The sequence below is a fragment of the Anas acuta genome, chromosome 12, assembly GCF_963932015.1.
Source record: "Anas acuta chromosome 12, bAnaAcu1.1, whole genome shotgun sequence".
In the NCBI taxonomy this organism is placed as follows: Eukaryota; Metazoa; Chordata; class Aves; order Anseriformes; family Anatidae; genus Anas; species Anas acuta.
Window position 1 is genome coordinate 1,415,567 of NC_088990.1, and position 14,838 is coordinate 1,430,404.

Genomic DNA, 14,838 nt, shown 5'->3' on the forward strand with positions numbered 1-14,838 from the left:
GAACACGGGGCTAATCCAGCTAAAAGGTTTGGGATCAGGAACACGGGGCTAATCCAGCAAAGTTCTCCCTGCCAGGGTCTCTCCATACCCGGTGGCTGAGCTGCTACCTGCCTGCAGGTAGCTCAGTGAATTCCTAGCCCTTAGGAAATGCTTAATGGTGGAAAAGGAGGCAAGGGTAAAGAGCCCGGCCAAATGAGCCCATTGAAAGACTAATTTCCTGAGAAGGAAACGCACTTCCAAGTCAACTGGGGAACTGGGGCAAAGCATGAAGTAGCTTGGATTTTAACCCTGGTTTGCAGCTCAGAAAGCCTCCAGTGGACTGAATTCAGTCTCTCTTAAACCCCAGACTCCGGCCAAGTTCTTCGTTTTAGTGTAAATTAACTAAATAACATCAGCTTGTCCTTTTTTAGAGAAAAAAAAAATATCAAAAGAAATCATAACAATAAGCTGTTTGGTGTCCTGGGTAACCTTCAGTTCTTAAACAGTGTTTTACAATATATCAAAACAGACAATTTTTTTAATGTTCCCATAAAACTTATCAACAATATAAGCAGTTAAAATTAAGCTGTGTACAGAGTGCTGCAATGTCAGATGCCAGGGCGATAAAGACGTGCAAGACAGAAGGTCTGCAACCGAGTGTGTGTTTGTTTTCAGATGTGCACAAGTTCCTCTGTCTCTGTAGGTGGAAAAAAGGGCTAAAATAGCTCTGTGCTGGTTACCCGATCAAGTGGCAGGAGCCAGGAGTCTAATCAGCCTTAGAGATCACAAACCTCAGCGAGCAGAGGTAGCGATGCAGCCTCAGTCACTAGGGAGGGAATAACTTCCCTGCTTCCAGCCAGGCACCAGCACGCAGTCTCCTGCTCACTGACCCTCATCCAGCCTCCATCCTCACTTCACCGATGGCTGCTTCACCCGGGGAGGACTTCCAGAAGAGAGCCCCACACCTCCCGCTGCAGACACTTTCACCTTTATTCCAACTTACTTGAATCCATGTTGTGTGTTGGACTGTTACGGGAGAAAATGTGTGCCTGTTGGATTAAGCATTTTTCAGAAATAGTCAGAATCACATTTTACATTAACCCAAAGGAATCTGATAGACCTAAAATCCAGCCAACTGCCCTGCTGAATAGGCAAGTCGCAGTTTTCTGTGACTTCTACCTAAAGTGTAAAAGATCAGCAGACTGTGAGTGTGGTGAAGCACACCTTGAATACCATTGAGTGGTTAGTATTGTTGACTAGAGTTCAACATAAATTGAGACTAAATTGAAGAGCTCACACAGCAAACAGGCTGTCGGGTTGGGCACGGAGTTCAGAGGTGAGAACCAAAGAGGGATTCCAGCCAAAAATCGCCCTGAAAACCTTTTCCAGGGAAAGTCATATCACGTACATCGTGTACCTATAGAGTCTGACCTTCCTTCATATCTGCAACATCTGCACTGTGCATCAGAGCAGTAAAACCTCAGATGAAGAGCAGGGTAGTGATGCTCTTAGCTTTGTTCCTAGTGGTAACAGTGGTGTCTGTGGCTTGGGGCCGGCGTGCAGCTGGTGCAAGGCCCCGGTAGAGCGGGGTTTGCACAATGTACAGGGAGTGCAGCCGCAACAGAACAGCATGTTCCAACAGATAAATGTCCTGTATTGTTTACAACTTGACACAAAGCTTTTATTTCTTGATGTGAATAAAATGAAGTACATTGAACAGCTTTTTGAAGGCCTGTCGCCAACTGAATAAGAAATCTGGCTTGGCTACGCTGCTCCAAGATCAAACCACACTCGCTCATTTGTTGTTTAAGGTGTGCACTGGGCAGAGGGTCCGTGCAAAGGGCTGCAGGATCCGGAGGGATTACGGCAGTATAAAATGTAGTGCTATATTTTCAGTGTAGTTTTCCTGCAAATAAGTTCACCTCAAGAGCACCAGAGAGCTTCCCAAATTCAGAAGTTAAACAAACAACTAAGAAAAAAAATTAGAATAATTCATGTAAAGTTTACAGAGCTTAAATCACGTCTTGCAGATAGAGCCAGATTCCTTTCCAGTTACACATATACACAAGGTAAATAAGCTTTGCAATTATTAGCAATTATCTCTGAAGTGATTATTTTCACAGACAGAAACGGAACTACCCAAATCAGGTCAGAATACATCAGTGCCATAGTTATATTAGTTTCCTCTTTTAATGAAATAAAACTGTTGAATAAACAATTATGTTCCAGTGCTTATAAATATTAATATAAATCTTGGTCAGCTTTCAAAAGAAAGTTTGCTTTCAACAGACTCAGTTGTCCCATAATATCTTTAACGAGCCATTGTGTTGTCACTCAAAAGTGCATCTAGTATACCTTGAGAGAGGTAATTATAGGCGCAACACGTTACACACCCGTATGATTATCAAGGAGCTCGATAACATTCCATAGCAGTCATCTGCATCGCATGCACCTCCTGTAAGGTAGCAGGTAAAACCAACGTGACAGCCTCCTCGGAAACGTCCCCAAAGCCCTCAGGACCTCTCCTGGAGGAGAAGCCATCCCCTTCGGCGGGCTGCTTGTACCGTGGAGCCCAGCCCTGGGGGAGCCACAAACACTTTTCTGTGCAAGAGGGACCAGAAGGCAGGGAGGGACAGAGGTGCCCCCAGCCACAGGGTGAGAGCTGAGCTCTTGCATGGAGATTCACTCCCCAGGACACATCTGTATGAGTTGGACAAAAAGAGCAAATCTCTGGAGAGATCCCTTGGAGCAACACTTTCTGGATAATTATCAAAAATAGCTATTTCAGTAAAATACAAAGTGTAGGCACGCCCTGGTCTCCCTCAGCCCCACATGGGGTAGGCACTTGGGTTTAGTGCAAGGACTCGGATAGCTGAGTTTTAGCCTCCTGGATGACAGCACCTGCAGGGCGAGGGCCCTGGGCTCAGCGCTCAGGACGCGGCGCACAGCGCGCTCCCTCCCCTGCCATCGGGGTCTGCTTCAGGACCAAGCCACTGGCAGGGACACTCGTACCCCCCTGCCCGTGCCTCCCCGCGTCCTCCATAAGGCAGAACCGATGAATGCCTATTGCTTTGGAAAGTATTAGCACTTATCTCCCTTCTGCAGGAAACGTTAAGATTATTTTAAATATTCCTGGTGGTGAAAGACCAACTTGATTAAAAGCGCCGCGTAATCTGTTCCCAGCTTTAAAGCTCTATGTACAAAAAACAGTGCAATACGTTTCGCTCGCGAGAAACCATAAATAAATATTTTCTCGTGGAGCGAATGCGGATAAACCCCTCGTTCATCCCATCCACCTGCTGTTTAGGCTCTGGCCTGCGGAGCAGCACGGAGGCCACCTAGACCCGAAGCCTAGTGGCCGTGTGGCTTGTCCTTGTGCCCGGGCTCGGGCATGAAGCGGAGGGACGCGGAGCAGAGCCCGATGACGGCCAGGCCGATGGCCATGCAGGTGCCCATGGGCGCCAGGGTCTGCAGGGCAGAGGGCAGCAGCGAGGTGGCCAGCAGCCGCTCGTGGCGCTCGCTCATGTCCAGCATGATGGCTTCCATCTGGAAGTGCGTGCCCAGGATCCCGCACACGTGGAAAACCTGGTGGCTGTGCCCTGCAAGGAAGCCAGAAGACCCTCGAGAAACTCCCCCAAGGTTGCACTCAAACACAGCCAGGGGCTCGGCGGCCCTCCTGCACGGGAGGCGCTGCCTCCTGGCGTCACGTTTCTAAATATTTATTCTTTTTAACGAGCCTGGTGGCACTCACCGATGTAGTCGAAGTGTCCTGGCGCGAGCCTCTCCGGCAGGTGAGTGGCGAAGATGAAGCAGGTGAGGAAGGCGAAGGCGGTGTGCTTGTAGTGCAGCGCGACCGCGGGCTCGGCGCAGCCCCGCACGGCGCACAGGTAGAACTGAGCAGGAGGACGGCAGCAGGGGGAAAAAAGGAGAGCAAAATGTTCCCAAACATCCCATCAGCCGCCCCCTGCCCCGTGCCTCCTGTCCCCCCCGCCCCACGCCGCTGACCCGGTGACTCGCAGCCTTCAAAGAATGCCGCGCTTTGACCGGCGCAGGAAAAAATAACCAAATCTCTTTTCCTGCAGGAGTTTGTTTTCTCTTTTTTTTTTTTTTAATAAATAAAGGTTGAGCTATTTTCCCGAGCGTTCTCAGAGCGAGACGAAGCGGCTGATCTTTCCAACCCTGCAGCAAGGAGAGGTGCAGGTGCCAGGAACGCTGCCCGCAGGAGCGCTCTACCTACCCTGTAGAAGAGGGGAATGCTGTCGAAGAGGTAGGGGTAGACGAAGGCCAGGGTGCGGGACACCTTGCTGAGCCGCGGCCGCTCCACCTCCAGGAACCTGCAGGAGAGCAGAGCAGGCATTTCACACCACACAGCAGGGCAGAGCCGGCGCTGTTTGTCCCTGTTCCCCTTCCCAACCTGATTTACAGCAGGGCGCACGGTGCCCAGACCTTTTTATTAAAAAATCACAAACCAGAGGGAAGCGACCGCCCTGCCTGCCTGCCTCCACCTGGAGATATTTTTTAGGATGCGCCACGAAGCAGCTTGGAAAAAAAACATCATTTTTACACCGTCTTTTTGTGCCTGATTTTGCTTCTTTTAGCACCGCTCGTGCCCTGTTGCCCACCAGAAGCTGGGAACAGGGCTTGGTGTTAAACACCTCCTGCCCCTGCCGTTTCCAGCTGAGTTCTTACTCTCAGTTTTTAATCCAAGCTGTCAGGGGGCAACAATCACAAGAACAAACCCGCTTTGCTTTGGAAGGCGTCGCGGGTTCTGCAGCGTTCCGGCTACATTTGGGGGGGTTTGCTAATGAAGCTGTGCTGCAGCGGGTGGCTGAGGTGCATGAAATGCCTGTGCTGCTTCTTTTTTACATCCTGAGGAGACTTTGCAAGCGTCGCTTCAGAGAATGCACGGAGAAAGTTAATGAAACCAGAAGGTAAATTAATTTGCAGTCACTTTTTTTATGAAATCCTGGTTATAATGGAGCAAGAAGCAAGAAAGGTTATATTCATGGTTATATTCATGGCATGCATGAGGAGGAATGCATACGTCTGGATGGGGAATAATATTCTGCATTGTGTGCCACAGGAAATTAATGCTGCTGAAATGTTGGAATAGCTGAAATGGTGAAATAACTGAAGACCTAGATCCCCCACAAAAAACATTATTAAAACCAGAGGAAGGGCAGCGGAGTCGCAAGCCAGGTGCCGAGTCCCCAGCCTGCTCTCGCCACCTGAGGAGCAGAACTTGGATGCAACAGGGACACCAGATCCTATCAGTATGACCCCAAAAACATGTGGGAAGCCCAGCAAAGACAATCAATGCTCATTAGCTGCCAGCTTTTATCCCGTTCCTCTCCCTCTTGGCCTTCTGCCACGGCTGGTGGCTCAGAGGGAGACACCCCACCGGTGCCGAGACGCCTCCTGCTCCATTTCCACCTATTTCTGCTTTACCCCCACCACATTTTCCTGCTGTGGTTTCCCTGCCTGGCGCTGCTCTTCTCTTGCCCATTTCCATGCCCTCTCCTTTGGCCAGGTCCGAGGGGGCTGTGGGTGCCAGCGGAGCCCCCGGGGCGCAGGGCCAGGCGCTGGGGGGACACTGCCCCATTGAGCCAGCACGGGGCAGCTCAGGCGGGCTCTGTTCTCCCCATGAAAAGCCCATACAGGTTTTTCTGCTTCCCTGCACGAGTCGGCGGGGAAATGCCAAGCCCACAGGCATGAAAGGAACCTTTTGTGGGGCTGCTCATCCCGCAGGGCGGGGGACGCGGGCGGGCGTTCGTCTTGCAAAGGGCAGGCACCCTCATCTCGCTCCATCTGCGTGGGTTTCCCCGCTCGGGGACGCCGTGTTCCTAGGGCAGAGCTTAGGGGCTCCATTTCGGGTCTGTTCCCTGCTGACGCCCTGCTTCAGGGTACCCCAGCACTGCCCCAGCAGCCTTTTGCTGATTTTCGAGCTAATATTTTAACAGATTTTCTATAATAAAAATTACCCGGTCCCTACGAGCTGCAATCCTGTCACGTACCAATAACTGCGTGGTGTAGACAGAGCTGTACTTAAAGTTTTGGAGCTGGAAGATGCTGACAATTACATTTGCGGATGAAGAATTAAAATAAATCCTGGTTAATCTGGAGCTGATCTCAGGTTGCTGATATTTCCTGGTGGTAAGCACCAGGGTTAGCACATGGTCGGCGAGCTTCCTTTGCTAAGCCCCTCTAATGAGACCATTAAGAGAGGCGCAAAAATAAAGAGGGGGGGAAAGAGAAGGAGAAAGAAACGAGGACAAAGCACCCAGCCTCAGCTGGCACGATCCACAACGCCACCCAGGAGCCACCCTTGGTTTTGGGGTATTGCTCAGTACTAGCCCCAGGTGTAACCCGCAGCCCAAAGCTGAGCAAATCCTCTTGCTCCCAGCACAACAGCAGCCAAAATCGCCGCACCCCCAGGGAACACCAGCAGGCACGAGGGCTTTGCACGCCCAGCCTGCAAGGAGGTGCCGACCGTGAAGGAACCGGAACCAAAGTGCAGCCGGGGACCTCGCACAGCCAGCACAGCTGGAAACCATCGGAGTACTTTAAATATTTTTTAAGAGTTATTCAAAACAAATTGTCCAAGGAGGCTCAGGAGCAAAATACCACCCACGTTAACGCTGCCCGGGCTTCAAAAATAATGCAGCTGGAGGTTGAGTTTCCTCCTCTGCAGGTCGGTGACACGCGGAGCTCATCCTCCAAATTCAGCCCATGCTCAGAGCCCACCTGCTGCAGGTGATGGCAGAGAACAAACGGTGGCAGCCCAAGCACGGCTGGAGCTGCGCCTCCTCCTGCCACCCCACGAAAACACCTTTGGAACTTCCCAAAATTAAAGCTGCTCCGGTTGTTTTCATTTCTGTTTGCCAACAACACGGAGCCAAAATCCTCTTCTTCCCCTTCCTGAGCGCAAGGCTCGAGTGGTTACAACAGAGCCAGCAGTTCAAAAGCTTCATTAACAGCACTAATTAATGATTCTGCTGTAGCTTTGGCGGCAGGTGAAGCAGGAGGCACCGTACCTGGAGTAGCAGGACAGGCTGGTGCTCACCACGGTGTTGAACACGGCGATGGGGACGTAGCAGTGGTGGAAGGTGCTGCTGAGCCACTCGTCCGGGAAAACGTACGCTGAATACGCCAGCGCAGAGCCTGGGAAGGGAAAACGTGCCCAGCGGGGTGCTGCTGCTGCTCGCCCTGCTCCCACAGGTTACCGGCTTCCCTGCCATCATTTATCTTTTATATCATTTATTTTTTCCCTTATTCTATCTGCCTGGAGCACCGCAGAGAGCCACACCATCAGGCTTCACCTGGCACCAAGCCCCAAACCCCATTTCTTTGGCTTTCGGGCCAGAAGTGCTCTCCAAAACCACCCTCTCCCCACCGAAATCCTCCCGGGCTCGCTGCCCCGGGGCGTCACCAGCCGCCCTTACCCAAGCTGTACATGCTGAGCGCCGCGTAATCGAAGAAGTAGCAGATGTGCCTGGCGCGGGTGGACATGGGGCTGAAGGTGTGGGCGCAGCTGGAGGCCAGGGGGTAGATGCAGCAGGTCAGCAGGTAGGCGAGGAGAGGCCACGAGTGGGGGTCCTCGGGGCCCCCTGGACCCCGCAGCCTCCCCACCAGGGTCCACACGAAGTACCTGGGGGTGGAGGCGGTGAGCATCGTGCCCGGCGCGTCCCCTCCCCGACCTCCCCCGGTGGCACCTACCAGGCGGGCACGAAATGGGTCCAGATGTTGAGCGTTTCGTTGGTCATTTGGAAGACGCTGAGGAGGCAGTCGGCCGCCGAGCTCCGCGGAGGGCGGTACCCGCAGAGGATGCCCTGCTCCTGGTAGCCCTGCGGGGCGAGGAGAGGTGCTGAGTCCTCCCCAAGGAGCAGGACGGGCAGTGGAGGTGCCACGGCTCAGGATCCGGGACCTGCAGCCACCCTGGCAGGCTGCTGCCACTTGTCACCTCCCCAAATCCCACCCAGCCCCAGGTTTAGGGGCGAGGGGCTCCGCTCTGACCTTAGGCACTTGGTTGATGCTGAGCAGCCGGGGTAACTTGAGGCTCAGCATCGTGCGGTGGGGACAGCGGCTCCAAGGGATGACGGCGGCTCGGTGTCCTTGGGGACAAGCCCCAGTGGTGCCTCACACCCTGCCTGGACACATCGCTGCCTGGCCAGGCACCGCGTGGCACTGGGGAGGAAAAAGGATGAGGATGTGGCTGCCCCGTGAGGGACAAGGTGATGTCCTTGTGCTCAACGGGTGGCCTGGGGGACACAAGTGTTCACGGGGACGTGGTCCCGAAGGGGACAGGGCAGGGACAGGTCACCCCGGGGATGTGGGGCCACAGGCAGCGCCCAGGCTGATCCCCCCCACCTGCTCCCCACCGAACACCCCAGGGGCACGGAGCAACCAGGACGTCTCCAGCACTTACCCACTGATGGCCCCTGCAGCGCCGCCGCTCCCTTCTCTGCCTCCACCCCTGGGCTGTGAAATGAAGGTGAAAAAAGGTCCATTTGGGGCAAAGAGCAGCACCGAGGCCCTTCCCCACCCCTGGCACTGCCCATCAGCTTCCCCAGCCCGCACCCTGCCTCCGTGTGTCCCATGGGCACGGGGGGAACACCGTGGGCCACATTCAGGGGGTGCCCAGGGAGGGCAGCGGCTGGGAGGTGGTTAACAGAAGGGAAAAAATTAACGAGGCAAGAGAGCAATAAACCAGCCACAGAATAAAGTTGGAAATGCCTTTAGTTAAAGATTAGACTTCGATCAAGACCTTCTCCTTGGCTGCTGCAGTGCCAGCAGTGCCCCAAAGCAGCCCACCTGTCCCCCGGTGTCCCCAGCAGCTCCTCGCCCCGCGCAGCCCCCAGGAACCCCCCCGGGCCGGTAGGGGCTCGGTGAGTCCGGGCTCTTGCTGCTTATTTGCATTCCCCACCAGTAAAGGCCGGTCTGGCACAGAGCTCTGCCTGTTCCTGTCCCCATGGCACGTCTGATATAAACACAAATGAGGGCGACAATGGGACGGAACAAAAATACTTTCTCTTATCTGGGCGAAGGCGCGGGAGCCGTGCGAGCTATGCGGCGAGGTCGGCGCCCAGGCACGCCGTGGCTCTGAGGACCAGCGGGGAGCAAACTGGGGGACAAGGACAGGGAAAGGGACAGGGACAGGGAGAGGGACAGGGGTACCCAAAGCATCTGCACCCCAAATGGAAGGAGAAGCCCAGTGGCGGCACACCAGAGGTTGGGAGATGAGCGCAAGGTGCCCGAGAGCCTTCCCCTCAGCGCACGGGGCAGCAACCACCACGCTCACAAGTTCTCCAAGCTGGGAGCAGCACGGGGTGCTGCAGACAGGCCTGCGGGGTGACAGTGACCTTGGCAAACCAAGGAAGTGATGGAGGAACACAGGTCCCTGGGATGGGGACATGGCCTCTGGCAGCCGGGCTGCTCCCCGCTGTCCCCACAGGGGCCCTCGCCCTCCGCCCGCGGCTCCCGTGCCAGCCCCAGCCACGAGCCTGTGTTTTTAAGAGCAAAATGAGTCACCCGAATGCAGGCTGCATGAGCAGCCCGGGCACACCCTGCAGTCCCATTTCTTCCTGCTGCCTGGGCCGGTGGTTTTCGACGTGGGCAGCGTCGCCCCTGCGGTGTGGGCAGGGGCACGGCAGCGGCTGGCGGGACGGCCGCGCATCGAGCCGCGACCTCTGCGAGTGGCAGCTTTCCAAGCAGCGGGTTACAAACCCTGGAGGCTCACCCAGCTCGCTGCAAACACACCCTCCTCCTCCTCCTCCTCCTCCTCCTCCTTCTTGTCTTCCTCCTGCTCCTCCTCCTCGTCCCCACGGCCACGCACAAGCCCCGTACCCGTCCCTGTCACCGCATCCACTCCACGCGAGCCCAGAGCCCCACAGGATGCAGCCGTGTATTTCAGTGGAGGGAAACATATTTTAGCTGTTAATTATTAACTTTTACGGCTTTCTTATGGCTGCACAGGAGAGGGACCGGTTGAGCTGTAAAACAAGAGCCAGGGCTCCTTGGGGTGCTGCTCCCTGGGGTGAGCATCGCGGGATGTGCCACTGCTGCCAGGCGTCGGCTGCTCCGGCGCAGAGACAAGCGAGCAAGTTCAAGTACTCACACAAGCTCAAGGCTGCCCCAAACTCAGGCACGTGCGTGAGCTCCTTGCAGCCCTGGCACTCCCATCCCTCCTCATCCTGGTTGTAAAACATTTTGGGATGCAACTTGCAGGAACAGCAGCCACGAGCAGCAGCAACCGGGCGCCTCCCCGGCGGCACCACCGCTCGCCGCTCCTTCCCACCTCCAGCCGCCTGCGGCACGCGTGGGACACTCCCGGCCACCCCGCGCACCCCACATCGCACCAACCCCGGCTTCCCCCGGCTGGAAACCCCCCACGGCCTGAGCACAGGAGCGCAGAGGACAGCAAGGAGCTGCCAAAAGCTGCTGGAGGCAGGGAAAGAGGAGCGAGCGTGCCCGTACTTACGGCGCTGCTGCCGGCAGCGGGCTGGGCGCTGTGCGAGCGCCGGAGCTGTTACTCATCTGTGTACAAACACAGCCCGCATGGCTGGGCCGGGGCCGGGCAGGCTCGCAGCGAGGGAGGCGAGGCAGGAAGGGCCGGGGAGCTCTGCCAAGAGCCGGGCTCGCAGCAGGCACCAGCGGGACGGGGATGGGGCCGGGAGGGTCCCACCCGGGGATGGTCCCCGCTGGGCGCAGGGAAGGACGTGCGGAGGTCAGCCCGGCCGGCTGCGCGCCGCGATTAGGAGCGAATTAATTCTGGCTCGTGTCTTGGTGGAACAGGAAAAAAAAAAAAAAAAAGAAAAAAAAAGAAAGAAACAACAAAACAAAACCGGAAATTGCTGCGGCCAAACTCTGTCGGATTGCGCTCTGGATCGGCTTCAGTGAGGCAGTGAGGAAGCAGAATAAGGGCAGGAAAAAATATTAACTCACAGGCTTCTCCGTGCATCTTCGGCTCCCAGGGCCCTTTAGCACCGGAAAACACCAGAAACTTGCTTAACTGTCTCCAGGGAGACTGCAAAAAGTTGAAACCGTCACGGGGATGGGGAGGGAGGTGCTACCAAGGAGAGGATCCTCGGCCCACGCCGCAGCGTCGCTGCCCTGACGGCTCCGTCCCCGCGCTGCTCCCACAGCCACACACAAAACCCGGCGCATTTCCCCTTCCCCTCCACAAAACCTCTTTTTTTTTGCTGCGTCCCGGGCAGCCGTGAGCGATGTCTCAGTGGCTGAGCAGAGGGTGGGTTGAGGGCTGTGAATCGGTGCCGAGCGCTGCGTGGCCATTACTGGAAGCAGCCGGCAGAACCGCATCCAGGCGGAGCGCATCCGTCTGGGAGCGCGGGGAGAAGGGCTAATGGGGGGTTAAATCGGGTCGTCGGGAACCAGCCCTGCCCAACCTGGGCAAGGATTTCCTCCCGTGGAGGTGAGGCTGTGCCGGCAGAAACCGGCGCTGGGGAGCTGAACCTAAATAGCTCTGGGTTTTGGAGCCCCCTTTCACTCGGATTAGCAACATGACGCCGTCCCCAAACAGCGCAGGGAAGGTTTCATCACAGCGCAGCGCTGAGGAGAGGCTGGAGTGGGGACAGCAAAGCCCACGCGATGTTTTTCCACCCTTGCTGGCGAAGCAGCACAACGTTTGGATTTGCTTTGGGAGCACGGAGAGGATGTGGCCGTGGCCGGGCTGGGCGCAGGCACGTCTGCCTCCAGCTGTGGAGCCCCCGGGGGACACCAGGGCCACCGTCCCCAAGGGGCCCAGCACAGCCCCGTGTCCTCCTCCCACTTTTGGCATTTAGCGTGCGTTTTAAACCATTTCCTGTGCTTCTGCCTCTTTTCTCCTCCAAACCATTTCCTGGATGTTTCTCCGAGGCATCCCCAGCCCCCTGGGACCCCGCGCCCACACCGCCTTCAGGGGCAGCCCGTGGGGTACACAGGGGTCGGGACACCTCGGGGGGAGATGCTCTCACCTCACAGTGCCCCCGTACTCCCCAGGTGCCCCAAAACAGCTTCTCCTGGGTGGCACCGTGCTGCCCAGCGAGGACCGAGGTGAAGATTTCCTCTACTCACCCCCTGCCTGCCCAGGGCTGAGCCGCAGCCGCTCAAATCAGCCGGAAAGGATGAAGTCCGCTGCTGCGCTGTGAGAAACCCGGGGAAAAACCTGACAACGACTCCTGGCTGTTCTCATACAGTCGCCGACACGAACCTATTAAGCCATCCAGCCCGGTGCTCTGCTCATTAATGCTGGCAGCGAGGAGCTGCTCACTGCCAGCCCCTCCACCTCGCTCTGCCAGGGAAGGTTTCGGTCGGGAACTTTGACCCCGCGCCGGGCAGCGCGCACCCGCACGGCGATGGCACCGGCCCCGCCGGCTCCCTGCTCCCCAGCCCCACAGGATTTCGGTCCCAGCCCAGCCTCGTGGTCCCAAATCCGGTGGGTTTAGCCCCGCCGTGCTCAGCAGGGCTGTGGCAACACGGCGAAGCCTTGCGGCAACTGGTGCGGCCAGTTGGAAACCAGTGGAAACTTCCCAGCTGTAAAAGGTGTTTTACGAGTTTCGGGCAGAACCAGGCTGTAATTTTTTTTTGCAGCTAGATAGGAATGAAGCTGGAACACAACCGAGCTAGCAGGGCGGGCTGGGGATCTGGAGAAGAGCCGTGAGCACAAATCAGCTCCTGCTTTCCCCTGGTCCTGGGGTCAGAGCAGCAGGAAAAGGCATTTGCAGGGGGAAAGCTGCAGGATTCACATCACGGAGGCCACAGAGATGGGATGGGGATGGGGATGGGATGGGGATGGGTGCGGTGTGGGTGTCCCACCGGGGTTGCAGCAGGCACGTGGGGTGCATCCAAGCTCAGAGGGCAGTGCTCAGGTTCCCATCAGCTCCCAGCTGTGGGGTGGAGGCAGGCGGCAGCAGCGCAGAGGTGACTTTTAGCAGCCCGTGGGACCACGGGACACGCCGTGTGTTTGCAGAGCTGTGGTCACACATCCGCTGCCCAGACATGACTCAGCCGGGAGCTGGGGGTCACATTCAGACCCGTGTCACATTTTTTTTTCCCCTATTATTTTATTTAAATTAATTGGAGGGTTTGGACGTGGCCTTTTTCCAATTTCAGTTGATGGGGCAAAGACCGAGCGTGGGAAGGGGTCTCCCCAGCGCTCACAGCTCCCCAAAACCTCCAAGAGAGAGAAAAATGGTCTTGGGGGAGAGCTGAGCATCCCTCGCCTGCTCCGAATCACTGCGGCACGGCCGCCGAGCCGCTCACGGAGAGCAAAGGGAGAGCTGGTTAATATTTAATGTAGCCCCGAGCCTGCATGTTTAATTACGCACGTTTAATTCTTCTCCACATCACTCGTGGCCTGCCTCAAGCTCCGCGTTGGGGCTGGATCCTGCCACAGAGGGGTCTGATCCCAAAGGGACATCCCATCGCAGGCAGCCGAGCAGGATCCTGGCTCACCTCGCTCTGTGCCGGGTGGGGAAAGCCGGGGACAAGGAAAAGGAGAGGACAGCAGGATAAAAAAGCGGAGGATTCGGTGGGAAAGCGCTTTGAGAAATCATCCCAAACCTGCCCAGGGCCAGGGTGGACAGGGATCGTGGGGGTCCTTGTGGCCTGGAGCCTGGCCCATGCCTTAAATAAGAAATAGGGGACATCGTGGGGAGCTGGTGGCCCTGTGGGGCTGCAGGGACCCATATGGAAAGCCCCGACCCCCCCCAGCACATCCCTCGACCCCGCACGCAGCTGGACCCGGCTGCTGGCACCACGCAGCGCCTGCGATGGATTTCTGGCTCCGGCCTGTCTTAATTAATATTTTTAATTACAGAATGGATGCGCTGACAGGTTCTGCTCGCAGGGCATGGCAGGGGGAGGACGGTGCCAGCGCGGGCGCAGCGGGAGGAGGCGGGGGGGGGCTGGCAGCCAGCCGGGAACAGGCGCTGCCCGCGGGGACCGGGTGCCGAGGAGGAGCCAAACCCTTGCGGAAACCCAGAGCAAAAACCCTGCGGAGCCAAAGGATGCAAGGCTGCGATGGAAAAGGCCTCCTTACACCCTCCTCATCCTCGTTTTCCCGTTATCTGCTGTGTGCCCGTGGCACCAAAAGGGGCACAGTTGGTTCTGCCCCGCCACCCCGTGCGCGTTGGCACCACGTCAGTGCCCTCGGCTGAGCGCACGGCAGGCACCATGAGGTCCCCGGACACAGGGAAATGGCAGCTTCCTTCCCACCAGCTGCTTCTGCTGACATTTGGTTGTTCAAACAAGGGGAAAACAAAAAGAGAGCGGCACAGCATCCATCAGAGCCCGCCAAGCCCTGCCAGCACTTGGGGTGCGGAAGGGATTTCGGTAAGAAGGGCTCTTTATGATCAAGTTAATGGGGTAGAATTCCCCACCCAGGCACTGCCGTCTGGATTTGGTGTTTTTTTTTCCTCGGTAATGGGCTTTGCAGCAGCAAATCTATTTCGATGCTTCCTGCACACAAGGGGCCACACGTGCCCGCTCGGTGCCGGAGTTCCCTAAAACACCAGCGATTTGGAGGTGATCCTGGCCAGGAGGGGAGCTGAGCAGCCCTGCGGGACAGCACGGCTGGAGAAGCCCCAGCTCGGGTACCTGCAGCCCCTGAGCTCATCCCCTGGGGCTACCTTGCCCCTGTGGCACAGCCAAATCCCCTCCAGCCAAACGCGTGCTCCTTGCTGGCAAAGGAAACCTCGCCGTGCCTCCCCGGAGACCCAGGAGGAGGTGAAGGAAGAGCTGCCTCCTTCTGCCTTCCTCACCAGAGGTTAAGTGCACGTGCAGCCCATTATTGCCCAGCACCAGGTGCCGCAGGCAGTTCGAGGAAGAGCTGTTCATCCTCACTTCAAGCAGCCCAGAGCTATT

The 14,838-nt window shown here is 56.8% G+C and overlaps 1 protein-coding gene across 9 annotated transcripts; it reads right to left on the bottom strand.

Moving 5' to 3' along the window:
- Positions 1–1,635: 1,635 nt before the first annotated feature.
- Positions 1,636–12,466, bottom strand: PAQR5 (progestin and adipoQ receptor family member 5). 9 transcript variants are annotated; one of them, XM_068695795.1, is made up of 11 exons: positions 12,049–12,466; positions 10,921–11,002; positions 10,457–10,757; positions 8,405–8,457; positions 7,993–8,163; positions 7,696–7,823; positions 7,422–7,627; positions 7,014–7,140; positions 4,217–4,313; positions 3,731–3,872; positions 1,636–3,578 (listed from the first exon to the last, which is right to left on the bottom strand). In XM_068695795.1, exons 5-11 carry the CDS (start codon positions 8,041–8,043, stop codon positions 3,331–3,333), a joined length of 999 nt encoding a protein of 332 aa, XP_068551896.1. In that variant the 5' UTR covers positions 8,044–8,163; positions 8,405–8,457; positions 10,457–10,757; positions 10,921–11,002; positions 12,049–12,466; the 3' UTR covers positions 1,636–3,330. The 9 variants fall into 9 exon arrangements, with proteins under 9 accessions (XP_068551896.1, XP_068551901.1, XP_068551895.1 ...); XM_068695800.1 differs by lacking the exon at positions 10,457–10,757; XM_068695794.1 differs by lacking the exon at positions 12,049–12,466 and having other exon boundaries at positions 10,921–11,306.
- Positions 12,467–14,838: the final 2,372 nt, after the last annotated feature.

Excerpts from the sequence above, each read along its gene's own strand:
- PAQR5 (XM_068695801.1), bottom strand. The coding sequence starts at position 8,043 with ATGCTGAGCCTCAAGTTACCCCGGCTGCTCAGCATCAACCAAGTGCCT. Across the intron at positions 7,141-7,421 it reads GCTCAGCATGTACAGCTTGG|GCTCTGCGCTGGCGTATTCA; the intron begins GTAAGGGCGGCT and ends TTCCCTTCCCAG. Across the intron at positions 3,579-3,730 it reads AGGACACTTCGACTACATCG|GGCACAGCCACCAGGTTTTC; the intron begins GTGAGTGCCACC and ends GCTTCCTTGCAG.